This window comes from Megalops cyprinoides, chromosome 2, assembly GCF_013368585.1.
Source record: "Megalops cyprinoides isolate fMegCyp1 chromosome 2, fMegCyp1.pri, whole genome shotgun sequence".
In the NCBI taxonomy this organism is placed as follows: Eukaryota; Metazoa; Chordata; class Actinopteri; order Elopiformes; family Megalopidae; genus Megalops; species Megalops cyprinoides.
The window spans coordinates 45,289,133-45,305,867 of NC_050584.1; the positions used below are offsets into that span (position 1 = coordinate 45,289,133).

The 16,735-nt window shown below is 39.8% G+C and overlaps 1 protein-coding gene across 1 annotated transcript in view; it reads right to left on the reverse strand.

Annotated features, from left to right (window-relative positions):
* The window catches only part of apc2 (APC regulator of WNT signaling pathway 2), a 28,738-nt gene extending 18,057 nt beyond the window's left edge, over window positions 1-10,681 (reverse strand). Inside the window, exons 1-2 of the mRNA XM_036520920.1 lie at window positions 10,605-10,681; window positions 880-1,038 (exon numbers count right to left, since the gene is read on the reverse strand). Coding sequence (XP_036376813.1) covers window positions 880-1,020 — 141 coding nt within the window. The 5' untranslated portion in view covers window positions 1,021-1,038; window positions 10,605-10,681. The remainder of the gene's footprint in view (window positions 1-879; window positions 1,039-10,604) is intronic.
* Between the last annotated feature and the right edge of the window lie 6,054 nt (window positions 10,682-16,735).

Here is a 16,735-nt window from a genome sequence, read left to right on the forward strand (position 1 = left end):
ATGCTATGCTAAGACACATGTTAATGCCACATATCTGGCTATGTGTCCTTGCAGGGCGAATACTGATGATCCAGACACCACATCTCTTTTTCTAAGCTTAATTTTCTATGAGAAAATTTCTTGACATGACATGCTGATCTACATCATACATTTGAGCACTGTTTGTTAATGTTCTATAAATCACAAGGGATCACTGGCATCAGCCAAATAAACTGGCAAAAATGATAATTTTATTGATCAAAGGACAACTAACAATATGTGTTCTGATTTGTTCTATTCTTCCTGTTTACATCATGAAGGTTGAAATGAAACATGATGTCACAAAGAGTAATCTATTGAACGAAACATGAAGCAACTTCCTTACAGGAATTCAGGGCCTGACCACAGGAAAATCACTTTATGCCAACTCTGCACATCCAGTCAGAGTTACAGGACTTTAAAACAGAAGATCAATGAGAAATGAGATAATGAGAAACTGGGGGATAGGAGTTATAATGGGTTCCACCGTCTAATGGTGTGCTTTTCTCTGCATCTCTGCACAGAGTAGGAGTGCCTCATCCCATATTATGGGAACTAGCGCAAGCAAATGTACTACTGCAAGTGTCCACCAGCCACATTGTGGTGGCACTACTAGTATAAATCATGGCCAAATTTGTATTGCCAAAATAAAAAAATCTATTATGTGTTGTCAGATCCCTCCCTCAAAAATTTTGAAGCACTGGGGTGACACTCCTCTACCAAATTAAACCATTCGTTTTCATGTGGCCTTTGTCAATATACAGCGACTGTGAAAGTGTTTCATGGTGAGGAACACAACCATGATGGTAGGTGTGGCTGACTGAGAGGTGTGGCCTAGGAGCTGCCCCCCCACCCCCTCACCTTCATGTCGGAGGTCTCATTCTCCAGCTTGGACAGGTGGTTGGAGTTGTCCTCCAGCTCCCTGCGCAGATGGGTGTTCTCCTTACGGAGAGCCTCCACCTGCCGGACCAGCTGGTCATAGGAAGAAACAGAGCCCGCCATCTTCTCTCGGCTCAGTCCCTGAAAGAGACAGACAGAGGGATGGGAGAGACAGATACAAAGGGATAGAAGGAGAGACATGTATGGAGGGGAGAGGCAGACAGGTCGAAATAAAGAGAAATAAAGGGAGAGGTATAGGTAGAGAGAAAGAGAGTGAGAGGGTGAGAGACAGGGGAGGAAGGAAAAGGGGAGGAATAGAGAGAGGCAGATATACAAATGAATAGAGGGCAAAAGCAAGAAAAACATAAGGGACAGAGAGTGAATGATGATGAAGATGAAGAGTGGAAAGGGGAGAAAGAAAAAAGAGATGGGGAAAGACAGAGGTATGGAGAGAGAGAAACAGAGGGAGAAAGACAGAGAGATGGATAGAGAGAGGCAGACAGAGATTAGGGCTAGAGAGAGTGAAAGAACTTAGATTTGTGCCACAAAACAAAAGGAGCATGAGGCTTAAGAGAAACTAGGTCTACTGTCTCATCTTTAACAACCCCTCAGCATGAATAAGTAAGAACATCAGGGTGTTCAAATTCTTGATTACTTCCTACTGTGCTCCTTCTCTGTCCATTCCCTGTTTTGTTGACAGCAGATGGAATGCAGGCAGCTTGATCATCTGTCAGGTCATGTTAATCTGTGCTTTGATCAATGCTTGGAAAGCATTTGATGTCGGCTTGGAAAGGCCTGAATTCACTTTCTGACCTGGCAATTCAATAAGGGTGGGCCATTATCAAAATTTGGCTAAAGAAACAAAAAGCCATTGGTGTCCCTTGTATGAGGATGTATGCAGGAAAACACGCTCTCTGGGTTTGAAGTGTTACTGTTCTGGAAATCAGGCTGTTTTTTAGTGTCTGGATTAGGCTCAATTTAATTAACAATATTGATTTCATTTAGACATGTGGGTCAGGGAGGCATTGCTTTAGTCACTACACAGTACAGTAAATTTCACTCCATCCAATACCTTGACAATAGCAGAATTGTTGAGATGCGCTTCATCTCTCGATATTCAGTATATAGAATAAAAGGAGGACTATGGTCACAGTATTGTGCAAGCTAGTATTATGTCAATGCATTTGTTAGCAATGGTCTTCTCATGTGATCTCATAATGGCTCCTTTATTGAGGAAATACAGCATGATACACTAGTGTTAAACACTGGGCTGGCTCATTGTATTTCCTAAGACAGAAGATTGATTGTTCCTGACTGCATGTCTCAGGGGGTGCTGGGGAAATGAACATCCCCCATTCTCTCTTTCTTGTCCTCTCTCTCCTTCTCTCCTTCTCTCTCTCTCTCTCTCTCCCCCTCTCTGCCACACATACACCGACACACACACCAAGTGCAAGGTGAACCTACTTGAAAAGAATATCCTTTGTGCCTTTATTAATACATTTTAATCAGTGATGCTGAGCGGTACTGATACTATATAAAGAAATAGCTAAAATGAACCTTCTGAAATGTTTCACTCAAGCAGGTTCCCCCCGCCCGTACAGGCTGTGGGGGATGCGGGCTCCAGACATCAGAGGCAATGTTGGCAGGTGCACGCCCCTACACAATGTAGCACAGCTCTTTACTACAGGAGCTGTTCTACAGCACGGTAGTGCTGGAAAGGTCAAAGCATGGACCACTGAGCTCCAGGGACAAGCAATGACAGTGCGGCAAAGCCTGGAGACTCAGGCCTCTGCATCTCATTACATGCCTCATGGAATCTGAGTGGGGGGTTGTCAGGTACACATGACTCTGAGGTTGCGTTTTTGAGGATTGTCAGTTTGGAGTTTACAGCTGTGCTATAAATTAATTTGATTGAACACAGTCAATTTTTATGTATGTCTGTATTTATGAAAACATGCATCTATTTACATACGTATTGCCTACAGAGAAGGGCATACATAGTTGTAGTAGTCGCTATTAATTTGCAGCCAAGTTTCCAATCAAGTTTCTTTGTTTGACCTACTTCTTGAGCACATACAATATACAGTATGTATTATTTGCTTAGTATAAATGTCAGCTGTGCCTAGGTATTTTTCAAATTTCCTCTCAGTCATGCTGCCATCAATCCACACTGTAGTCTCTCTTAGAGCTGTCCAAAAATTCACAATTAGAAAAAAATGTTCATCGTAGACCACCATTGGTTATGCCAACATCATCAGATCAACCTGATCAACAAATACATGAACAAATTCATGTATTTGTTGTGGCGGCAGTGTAGCATAGTGGGCGGCAGTGTAGCATAGTGGTTAAGGAGCAGGACTCATAACCGAAAGGTTGCTGGTTCAATCCCCGCTGGGACACTGCTGCTGTATCCTTGGGCAAGGTACTTAACCCACAACTGCCTTAGTAAAAATATCCAGCTGTATAAATGGATAACATTGTAAAACAACTGTAACCTATGTAAGTCGCTTTGGATAAAAAGCGTCTGCCAAATGAATAAATGTAAATGTAAATGTAAATTAAGCTTAGCTGGATCAGCTGGAGAAAAAAATCATAATTAAAGCCTCACTTTTGCCTTTTTGTACCAGTCAGAAATTCAGATTTCAATTTCAAATCTCACCTCACTTGCATAAATGCAAAGAGCAAAATGGAAAGCAGCAAAATAAATCACTCGGATTATAAACTATTATAAACAGAACGCACAGTGTGCTCAGCGCTCAAAACTGAGTTTTCTTCGATGTACGTGAGCCTGCAGCATCGAAGCAGCACTGGTGCAAACTCCATTTAGGCAGAATCCTTTGTCGTGTCGAAGCAGGAGCAGACATGCATTTATTACTGCAGAGCGCACTGAAGGCAGTGAGGGAGGGTCGGTTTGTGCTGAAAGAGGCACAGATGCTTGAGTGATGCTTGGTGGGGATGAAGCATGTGGGATCATCCCCAAGGATTTAAACATGGCTGGTTGCTTCCCCCCCCATTTTGTTTAGTTTGATCAAATGGAATACATTCATGAGTGGGTCTGGAATAGGTCAATAGTATGCCCATCCCCCTGTCCTTAATTGGCTGGTAGCAGCACATTAATCGCAGTGGCATATTTATGTCAGATCTAGTGGTGGCATCTGCAGGTTCTCCTTTGTCTTTACACTCATTTAATGTTTTTTTTTTTTTGCTTGTGTTGTTCTGTCCTATTTGCTGGAGGAGATGTTGCAGCGCTTGCTGGGTAATCTGTTTCAAAATCTTTCCCTAGAGGAAAATAATTCAAATGGAGCCAAGAGAGTGTCAGTGACCTGCCAATGGGGTGCCAGAGTTCGAGACAGTTGCCATGGCAATGACCAATCCCCTTTTGCACGATAAAAAGGTGGAAACTCGTAGCAGCTGAGCAAGAAATTAAATGTAAACTATCAGCAGAAAACTAACAGTACAATGGGAGCAATACAACCCCAGGCTTTCCATTCTCCAACAGTTATTCAGAATCTCATGCCTCTCTAAAGCATAGTTTTCAGACTCATTCAGTGTGCTGAGGGAATTGACAATTGATTCTGTAGTGTAGCCACACTTACCTATTAGCATCACACTGGGACAAACAAGTAAGAAACGTAAGTATCCTTCAGCTCTGATGACAAAGATGGAAGCAGTAACAATTTTAAGACGCAGCTCCTGTGGTATATTTTGGAGGTGTGGGGGCTGAGTGGGTTATTAATTTTTAATGCATTCCTTTTAATGGGGACCACAGAAGATGGCACCCAGTCAGATTTGATGATGAGGCAATGGGGATTGCAGTGAAAAGGTTTCCAGCACCCCTGCTGATAATATGTAAATTCAGCTGCCCTGAGCAGGCCAGCACCTGTCACTCATGTCAGTCACATGGGAAATATTTTCAGGTAATGATGTAATCCCACAGGACTAGCCTGGACCTGCTGACCCAACTCCCACCCAATTCACACATCAGCATGCTGTATTGGATTTTGCAGTCAAAGGCTTTTTCTCTTTTTCATCTGAAACAACTCATTTGTTTAATATGAATTTCAGTGATGAATTTTCAGCATGGAGGTCTGATGAGTCTGCCCTCCCAGATTTCAGTTCAATGACCTCAAATCTGTTTTGTTTCCCCTAGCTGGTTCAGTGAATTAGTTATCTTGTACTCAGCGTACTCTGAAAGTATGCTGTAGAAGTACATCAGTAGAGAAGGAACCTCACGATAATATTTGAGCTTGATACCTAAAACCAGTACATAAAGAGAGCCACGGCAGGTGCATTTTATCAGCGATGGGAGGATGGGGTGAAGAGCATGTCACACTGTGTCCATGTTGCACGGTTTGGATCCCTGTGCTCTCGGATATAGAGCTCACCACGATCCCACTGCAGCTCTCCGCTCATGTGAACATAATCATAGCCAAAGGCCTGGAACATGTCTGCCGTATGAAATTATTGCTCGTTAAATCCGCAGACCAAGTCGGGTGAAACAAAGAAGCTAATCAAGACCACCGTCTCTGACGGATGACTCACAGCCCCAGTTTGTGCGGAGGGAAAGAAAGCAGGGGTTCTTCAGTTGTCTCAGAATAGTCTGAGGTTCTGAGCAGAATCCAGATGAGCCCCCCATACAGAGCCCAAGGCATTTGTGGCACCTTCCTTCTTGTTGACTTAATTAAACTCATTTGACTGAGCCATTGGGCATCGTTTCAAGTCAGGGAGTGGACTGCAACTTGAAATCACAAGTCAAAAAAAATCTGTCTAATGCAGTGAATAATATACTAGTGATCTTTTGATAAAAGAAAGCACTGCATCAAAAAATGAGTGTGCTACCCCTGCGTGTACTGTATGACCCTCTGATGCTGTGTCGTAAAAACAGCCCCTCAGTGGAGGTGCTGAGTCTGGAAGACAGAACAAAGAAGCCAGAGCTGCACTGGATTTGTCTTCCTCTCTGCTGCTGCATTTTTACAACCACCCATTCAGCCCAAGACAGTCTGGTTACTATGGCAACAGGACCTGCCACTGCCTAAAGATGGAAGACCAGGGGATTAACCACCTAATTTAACACACACACACGCTCACACACACACACACACAGAGAAACACACAACCATACAGATTCTACCCACAATACAGTCCCAAAACTGTATCTGACCCACAGACGTTTTATTTATTGCAGACATATATAGAGGCAAATGACTTACTAGTCACTTCATCACTTCTAATTCCTAATAGCAAGTGTACAAGTAAATCCTGGCTAAAGACACAATCAATATGCAGAACACTATCTCAAGCGCACATTGCAGTTCTTTTTTTTTTTTTTTAAAAAAAAAGCCTTAACTGGGATATTTCAAGAATGGTTTGTATAATACCTAACATGGCCAGTTGGTGAAAGGGGAATAGTTTCATCATGAAGATTGCTCAGTAAAATTTTATATATTTTAATCGAGAAGGAAGACAATAAAGTAGGAAATAAAAAGATTGCTCAAATAAAGCCTTTAATTTCAGAAGGAAATAAAGATTAAATTATAGGTAAAAGAGAAGATGTTCTGTTCATTTGCTGCCCTTGGGATTTTCTTTGTACTTGTTTCAAGTTAGCTGCATTACATACTTTAGCATTTTTTTGATAACTTGTTTGGATATCATGTAGTTGGTGTTTTATACCTTTCTGATCTCTCAACTGAAAGCTTCAATATTGTAAATGCAGTGACAACACAGTAAAGTCTTACTGCAATTCTGCTTACAAATTCTTAAACATTCACATCTCAAGGTGCTAAATATAAATTAATGTGAATTCAACTGTGTTGTTTAAATTAACAGAGTTTATGGTTATTTTCCATGCCCATTCAACAGTCACAATACATTTCATTCTTTGAAGACGGAGGGAACCTCTAGAATTACATCCCTGAACAGAATATGAATGCATATATGGAGGTTCAGTCAGTGCTGCTGACACATCCACCATTAATGGACTGAACAAAACGCTGCACAGAGCTGAATAAGAGGAGCTCCTGCTTGCATACACGGATACTATTATTATACTTCAATTAAATCATCAAACAGAACTGGCAACTTCCATCCTGCTAAATCTCAGGATTGTTCCATATATCCATTGCTTCTTAATGACTGTTGACGTAATAAGAGCTTTCTACACATGCAGGCAGCTGAAAACAACAAATGTTTTTGTTTCTTCATTTATTTTTGTATCGGGGGATCTTCTATGGTATTCTGAGTCCACTCCATCCCTCAGTATCTCATTTCGACCTTCGCCCATAACTTTTCCCTGTGGAAAATCCAATCACTGGAATGATTGTCAATCCCAGGGGGTAGTGGAGCTGGAAGGGTTTCATCAGTCTGAGACAGCTGTGACTTGCACTTCTATGCTTGCTCATCAAGTGGAAATCGATACAGTATTATTATCAGAGCTGACTGGAATTCGTTGGGAAAACCTACCAGCGACAAGCTTCAGCTCTGCATTGCAGTTCTCAAATGACCCTGACACAACTACTCTTTCTCTCTGGGGACACATCAGTCAAAAGAGGACACAACATATTGTTTCCTTCCATACAGTGAAAATGAGATGCAAAGCCACAGTTGTCTGTAAAGACCTGCCTGTGAGTTGCACTCCAGATCGAAGGACCAGTGAACACAATGTCATTACAATGACATTATTCACAATGTGAAGTGGCAATGACCACCCTGTTTTGGGGGGTATTATTAAGTAAAGAAAAAGGAAATGCAGGTTTCAAGACCCACAAGATACCAAACCATTTTCCTCATATGCACTTGCATAAGTTCCTCATACTTGCACCTTCTCCTCTCTCTTCTACTCCTTACAGTTCCATGATATCCAAGGCAGGGTGAAACCAATAACCAGTTATAATCTCTATAATCTCTGACTTCAAAAATAACCTTAACTTTTACCATGCCACACCTCCACCTTTAATCTATCAATCTGTAATAAATAACACAAATGCAAGTCTAGAGGGTAATATATGCTGAAGCACAATAAATAGTTGCATTGTATTCTCAGGTTGGAGCATGTCTCTGAATACATCCAGCTGGTCTAATTCTATCAGTGGCTGCTGAAAAGAGGCACCTGAAGGATGGTTACTGCAGAAGCAGAGAGACAGAGCAACAGAGGAAATAGTGATTTCAGAGACAAAATAAACATCCCTTACCTCTGCTGTTTTAAAAGGGAGAAAAAAACAACAGTCAATCTGGAAATTATATGATATTCTTCCTTCCCTTGTGGTTTTTCAGACATAAATAAGATTGTAAGCCTCTTTTGTGTGCTTAAACATTAGAGAGATACTGAGGCAAACCACAAAAAGAGGACAAAATCCACAGGAAGTAGCCAGAGGAAAATCCATTTGGGCTTAGCGTTGTGTCGTACAAGAGCAGGATGATGTATTTGTGTTGACAGGAACAGAAACTCATAATGAGCAGGATCTGAGCCTATGGCATTGTCTGGGCATGCAGTTTACAGGGCGGTAGTAAGACAGGGACTTTAGGCAACGTTACTGTGTACATTAGGGTGTTCATTTTTTTGCATTGGTTTTAAACCAAATGTATCTCTTAGCCAAAACGTCCTTCATTTTCAACATCATACAGTGTAGAATGGATGAGGATCCTGATGCTAAAGCAGTGAAACATGCCTCTGGTTTAGTCAGTCTCATCAGAGACACTTTCATCACAGTGAAACTTTGTTGGCCCCTGACTGATGATCCATTTTTTCTGTCTCTCAGGATGCAAACGCTTCAGATCCGCCTGGCTCTCCAGAGGACCTGTCAAAGTGATTCAGTTGAAAGCCAGCAAATTAACCTCACTTAGTTAGAAGCTAATTTTGCCGGTCTCTTCATCCAACAAGTGTCTGTCCCCCGTGTCAATATCTAACCACGGGATGCAGGGTGATATAACAACAGCAACAGTTGCAAAATTGAATACCTTGCAGTGTTGCTCATCCTGCCCTTTGCTAAAACATCGCGTTACGTAACATTACGTAAGAGCTGACGATGTTCTTGTCAGTTTTGGGTACCATAAGGCATGGTCATCCCCACAGGCCCCATGACTCATGACCCCGTACAGTTCACCCGCCTGTTCCCTCTATTGCCCTGAGCCTGTTTTGTCAGCCCAGAACCACATTACACACTCACATGATGCCCTTAGCATCAGTCCCACAGCCCAGACACAGCCTAATCCTATACATTGCATTTACAGATGCACACTTGCTGTGTCCACAAACATGCCCCCCCAGGCCATAGGTTTTAGTACAACAGTGCTAAGAACACATTAATATACATGTGCAGGACTGGACAAAGAACAGAGGCTGAAATCGGACAAACTCCATTGGATTCCTGGTTTAGGGTACAGGACCTGAAATTTTAGAACAAGAGGGGTCCTCCACCCTCCTGCTTAAGGCCATAGTCACATCCTACCCTACAATGACACCAGCCACTCACATTATCATCACAGCAGAAGCACAGCAGGCCCTCTATCCCTCAGAGTCTCGTTAGAGGTAGACGTGTGTGTGTGTGTGCGTGTGTGTGTGTGTGCATACAATAATTCAGTGTGAGATCTTTCTCATTAGCACCATTATGAAACCACACTAGGCATCAGGACAGTATGGGGTCCATGTCTATCAACACTGCCTGCCTTCTCCATTGTGTGTTTCCTCCACAAACCCAGGGATCAGCCACAGCAGACAGATTGGTGTACACCTCATTAAATGCACCGCGATTTGATCAGTTCATGCCATGATCAATAATGCCTTTTTTTAAACACCTGAGCAAAAATAACCGGTGGCTTTAGGAAGAATGACAGGAGCAATCGATAATAGTGAACAAATTAATTTTTGTGTGAAGTATGATTTACTGAAGTGCAACCCCCTTCAGAATCTTTCACTCATGACGTTTCCTTATCAATATTGTAGCATGGATTTTATTCAGAATACGTTAATCTGTACAAATGACAGATACGACCACTGGTACCTATTCTGATAACACTATTGCTGCTTAAATGTGTATCCCCATACCAAAGTCCTCAAGCAGATTCGAACTATATTCTGTTAAACACGATTTGCCCCTTGTCCGTGTACAAACATTACATATATTTTATGCAGGCAATGTACATCCTACTAATGCAGTGCAGAAGTAACCGCGGCCAACGCACAATAGTCACTTCTTTCCATCAATATAAATGTCAATAACGCCAGCTTAAAACCATAGTATAATGCATATTAAACATCCAAATCCATACCAACATGTATAAAATACCCAAACAACTGACACACACCCACACAATTGCCACATAATGTAAATGCCACATTTGTTATCAACAATAGCACGGTTTTTGCAACCGACCTTGCATGTATCGGTGTGCAATGTCATACCTGCAATGCTCACCGTTTTGGAATCATTATCGTCACCTCTGTAAATAAGACTTTGGTAACGTGTATTGTATCGAATAAGACTAATACATTTATAGTAGTTTTAAATTAAAAACACGTCATGTCCACCATGTCCTATTTAATATTCGCATCAGGACCAATCTCAGCGGAGGTCCACAAAAGCACACCAAATCTCCATTACGATTTTCACATTGCACCGCAACAGCTGAACAGCCTGACCATGCATGTACATATGTAGCTGTACAAACACCAAAAAAACATATATAAAAATTCAGAAGCGTCGGAGTCTTACCTCATTTCCAGTATAGAGTGCAATGAGGCGTGCAGCCAGAGCACTGAGCAAACCCGTGCTAGACGGATGCTAGACTGCTCCTTCAGCTCCGTGATGCTGCCGCCTGATGTCACAGTCAACGCGTTCGTCTGCAAGGCCTCGCTCCCCTCCCTCCCCCGTCTCTCTCTCTCTCTCTCTCTCTCACTCTCTCTCGCTCGCTCGGTCATTTGGAAATCGGTTGTCGTGCGTCAATCTAGCCGGTAGAGGGAGAAATTTAACACTCGCTGCCGCCTCCCCTGTATTTCACCATCTCTCTCACTTCCCCTTGCTCGTTTTGAATTAAGGTTGTCGTGCACCAATCTAGCCGATAGAGGGGGCAGTACATTTATGTTTCCAAATCATAAAATGGTCTCGATCCATCTAGCAATTCTGTGCTCCCTATGACGATTGATGTCCTTCTCTGAAAACCAAAACTCTCTAATGTGCTACGTTTATGCCCGCTACTTTCAAAACTTTACCATCCTAAGATATTGCCATGAAGCAGTGTAATGTGTCATCTTTACAGTGTACATGATATCTGAATTTCCGCAACAAAAAAAGACACATCAGAACAATGAGTGACGCCTATTAAAACCTCATCATTCACAGCACTGAGAAAAAGAAGAGGAAAGTCTGGACAAAATCGACTATTTTGTCCCTCAACACAGTAGTCACGTTTCTTATTAAAATAATTATACATTCTATTTGGGATGTATGTCAAAAGGACCCAAGTTTAAGAGTTGCTTTCCCTGAACAACCTATTATCAATTTTAAGCAGGTGTTGACATTGCCGGGAAAATTAGTACCTCAATGTCTTCTGCTTAAATTAATATTAGTTGATTGTATATTGTATATTAATATTGTATATTATATTAACGTGTTTACCATGTAATAATGTTAGTCATCTTTCTGTTGCATATTTATCGTCAGAAATTACGTCTCTTTTTAGTTCTATAGTAAAGAAAAACATCTGAGAGGGGGTGAGACTGCTCAGGGAGCGTATATACATTCAGGACCACTGCATATCTAGAACCAAATAAAGAAATGAGTTATAGACATCATAAGCTAGACTGATGTGCACATTTCTAAATGATATTTTAGATGATATTATGTTTTGTTTGATTTATTTTTCTTATTCAATTTTATTTTAATAATTTAATTTTACTGTACATATTGTACAGAATAAGTGGTAACAAAAGCATTGAATTAAACTGACACCTTGTGGACTGGTTAAATGATTTAGTCCACTTGCAGAGTGTCCATGATTAATCAGCTTATCATGTATAAATAGATCCAATTTGTAGTTACGCCCTGGGTTATGCCCTGATGAAGGCTTGTTGCCGGTGTATGCATGAATGTTAGCACAAGTTTTTTTTCAGGTTGTGAACATGTGAGGATGCTATGTTCTGCTGATTCTTTTTTTCCAATTCTAAATGGATACAATATTGTCAACGCAATAAAGGATATTTATGTATACCTCCTTCAAGAGGAGTGCCTTGGATTTGTTCCTGGAGATCGACAGGTAGTCCAGTTTGCTTTCACACACTATGTTAGGCATTGTCCATTTTTTGTTCATGATTACAGTTTCCTTTTTTCCTGGAGGACCTTAGTAAGCATCATCAAAAGTCCTCCAAGAAACAAAATCATGTCACTGCTATTGTATACTTTGCCGGCACATCTCATATATTATTGCAATTCAACATTGATTTAGGATAATCATGTCTTACTACATATGTTGATGTAAGACTCCCTATATGGATATTGAGATTCTGATTTCTGATTCTGGTCCTCTGAATTATTTTTAAAACGCTATATTGAAGTGTGATGTGCCATTTAAAAAGTGTAGCATAGTGGTTAAGGAGCATAACAGGAGCATAGTGGTTAAGGAGTGTCCTCTAAATGCCAATAATGTAATAATTATAATATTACTAATGATAATAGTAATAATGTAAAATATGAGTGGTTACCAACCAGTAAATTCAGTTATTTCTTAATTAAGACAAATGCTACATTGACCCTTTTATTAACCATTTACATAATTCCTTAAGGACTGCAGACAGACACTATAATACCAAGAGAAAACCATATCAGCATCCCATTATGTATCCCATATAGCTTCGCACAGACAAGGCAGGTCTCAAATCCCAGACCTGTGAAGGGTCAGCATTCCCAGTTATGTTTCCTTCTCTGTCCTTACTATGAGCTGAATGAGCTGCCATGTAATTGCAGCATCTCATCAAATATATTAATTTCACATTTCTGCCATATTTTCTAGTGCTCGATGTATACAGTATATCATATTTAGTATTTTTACAGTCAGGTTTTATTGCCATTATTTATAATTGTTGTCATCATTGCCATGGTCATAATAACCATTATAATATTGTTTTAAGATTATAATGACCAATTATCACATTTTTGTTTGTTTACCTCATTACAAGTAGGTAGTTGAAATAAAAAAAAAATGATTCAAATATTATGATTTAAACTACACACCTATTTTATAGGCAGACAATCAACACTAAACATTTACACATACACTTTGCACATGTTACTATGTGGCAGGGTCTTAAGGCATTGGCAATATTTAGAAATATAACAATAAAGAAAATGATTGGTGGTGTACTGACTCTAGCCCACGCAGCACCTATCATGAGGAATACAAAATAGGACCAATTTGCTCTGATAAATTTTCAAGTGGCTCTAAAATGAAGAAAAACATACAGTACCACACCCACTTATTCTGGTTCCCTGAGTTTTCCTTTTTCCTCTGTTGGAGGCATATACAAGCCCCTGTTTTGGCACCTGAAAATCAGGCATGGTTGTTATCTCGCAGGACAAATCATTTATTCTTGTATGATGTCTGTGATGGTTATGAACCATTACTATCAGACAATGATTTCAGGGACCCATGCTGTTAACACATAATTGAATTTCAGCTGACCAGCTCAGTGTTCTGCAGGACATATTTCACTAAATTTAATTTCACGTGAGAAGCTATGTCTTAAGAAGCCAAGTCTTAAGCAAAATTATAGTAACCAGTCTGGAATGACAAAAATGCAATAAACACTGTACAATTGTACATTTATACCTTAAAATCCACTGTGACCCAATGTAAACAAAGAGGTATGTTGTCTGTAATCACTATCAATGAGAAACTATTCTAGATGTCTTAACATGGCAGCAATGATGATTGCACTTTATTGGACCATGTACAGTAGCATCCCATGCCACCCAGAAGTTGTTGGGAGTGAAACAACACCTTAATAACATCATTTGACAATTTTTAACACAGGATGTTTTCAAAATAAACAAAGAAATAGGCGAAAGAATATTTCTTGTACAGTTCTTGGATCCCCTGAAGCCCATCCAAGGACACCTTTTGAGTGTCCATTCAAAAATGACATTGCATTAGCACCAAATTAATACTTTCTTCATTTTCATTTTAAATTTGTTAAAGTTATGTCATGGGAATTTTAGTTTGCTGGCACAAATGAGTGAATATCTTGCAGACAATATGTCACTTGGTAGTGACTGATCCAAAGTTACAAAAAGATAAATGTAATTCAGTGTTAATTTCCAGCAGACATTATCACATTATCTTCATGTTATTCATCTGGTGCAACTGTCTCTCTGGCATGTAGAACAGATAAAATTTTACTTAAACTCCCCAACATATCTTTTCCTAGCCAGATAAAATGCCATTCACTACAGCTGATAAGTCATTCCCAAATAAGGAATAGAAGAGCCCCAAGAATGTAACACTGTGCTATGCCACACATTATGCCTCTGCCTCTGCGTCAGGCAAAACCATTCATATCACAGATCTGTGTACCACCAGTTAAACAGCTGCCTTTTGAGTCTTTTTTCTTTTGCACTACTGACATTGTCCCTCTTCTCTTTAATCACCACTGGCTCCACAGCAGCTTCAGAACCATCTAAAGTCTTACTTCTTTAAGTCTCTTATGGCACTGTCCCAGCTTCCATTTGCCAGCTCCTGCACAATTATGCCCCTCTGAACACCTTAATCTCTCAGCCAAGGAAACTGTCTATCCCAGCAACTCAGCTGTACTGCATGAGTGATAGGGTTTTTCCACCAGCCACTTCTTCCACATGGAATGTCTTATTGTGTCACTAACCTGAAAATTTGTAACTTTTTAAACCCCATTTAATAGCTTGTTTTTAAACTGACTTATGTAGTAAAAGGAGCTAAATCTTATGTTTCACAATTATTTCTTTGCTATTATTTTGTTCATTATGTCAAATGACCACATTCATTATATTCCCGTCTTCACCTAATATGTAATTACGAACTCAGATTGTATTTTTATTTATTTTTAATCATTTTTATTTGTCCTGTCTTTAGTTTATCTCTACATCATATTATAATTGTATAATAATAATAATAATAATAATAATAATAATAATAATAAATGCATGAAGCAGATTATCACTATTGTTGAGTATGGTAGGTAAAGTATTGTATGTCAGTATGTACACATGGTATCCCTTGGTGTAATTTGCCATTTTAAAATGTGCATCAATTTGCTGTAATAATACTTTTTAACGTTCATTTGGTTTACAAACAAAAATCTTTAGTAGTTTGTGAAATCAGAACAGAAGGGCATACCAGTTGAATAACTTGTTGAATAACAAATTGTTAAATTTGTTATTTTATATCAGTAATGAAAATGGGTTTGAACAGATATATGGGTCTGGGCGTAAAAGGCAGTGGACAGTACCAAAATATGTGCTAATGCAATATGCAATCTTATGGGTTCCAATTTGAAATTTATGATATTGCTCCTACACCATCATACACACAGGCTTATTCTGCAGGTTAAGTAAAAGTGGATGTTGTGGATTATCTGACAAATGATAAATGACAGGAAACAGACTGAGAGCATACAGCTAAGTGAAACATGGGGTGAAACGTATTATTCTATGAAACAGTTCATGATAATTACAGTGAACTGCACATTCGTCACATGCTAGTTGACTATTGATAAATTTGAACAAATGGACAGATCGGTCCAATACGAAATATTTTTTTGAAGCACTGCTATTCTCAGTTAATGATAAGTTACTATATTTTTCATCGGGAGATAATTATTAAAATTTTATAGTTTTAAAACCATTTAATTTCAATTTGGATGTATTTACTACAATGACAATAACTACATTAAATCATTTCCAAGAGGAGAAGAGATGTTTATAACAGCGACGGATGGTAGTTTGATGATCTCATTCAAAAACATATCATCTGAGTCATGTTCCATTACATTACATACATATTTGACTGTAGTTGCCGGAATAGTATAACAGACGTTGATCAACGCTTATGGATCATACCAAGCTCGAGAGAAACAGGGATGCTTGAATTTCAGTGATTTTTCACTAATAGCTGCATGTGACAGAAAAAAATAGTACATTGTCAAGTATGCTGCCATTTGAAATTTTATATGTAAACTGAGAGTATAAAGTCTGCATGTTTCCACATTCTTCTGACCGTCCACCTAGGGCTCACTCCGTAGCCGCCCGTGGGTAGCGGCCATGGTGTGGAAACCATGCATGATGCACGGCCGCGCCCTGTGGACCAAGCCATTGCTGTTGCTTTCCGCCTGCATTTCTCACATATGTCGCTAGGTGGAGACAAAATCTCGGTAATTGTTTCAATATTCAGTAGTTCAATTGAAGGTTCTGTGGTGTGAATGGTCACAAGTGCAAAAATGTAAATAGTTTTGCTGTCAAACCGGAACCTTTACCCCAGTATAACTTCATACTTGTGAGATTTTACGGTCCTAATCGGTATGTGTGTTGCAGCTCTCAAACTCTAATGAGAACTTGTGTCTCTTGTTTTCTAAGCAACTCTTTTTTTTAATTTAGCGTCCTCAGCCATTGTGCTAAGCAGCCATTTTATTTTACGGTTCCCAAATGCCTCAATTGCCTATAAACAGCATTAAGCCCATAAACCATTCACCTTCCAACTCCGGTGCTTTGCTTACTCTAAAAAACAATGGATTCGTGTTTCACAGTGTGTCATGTTTCTAACTTATATTATCGTGATTCATTCTGTGCACGTAGGCCTACCCTGTAAGTAATTACAGTGAATA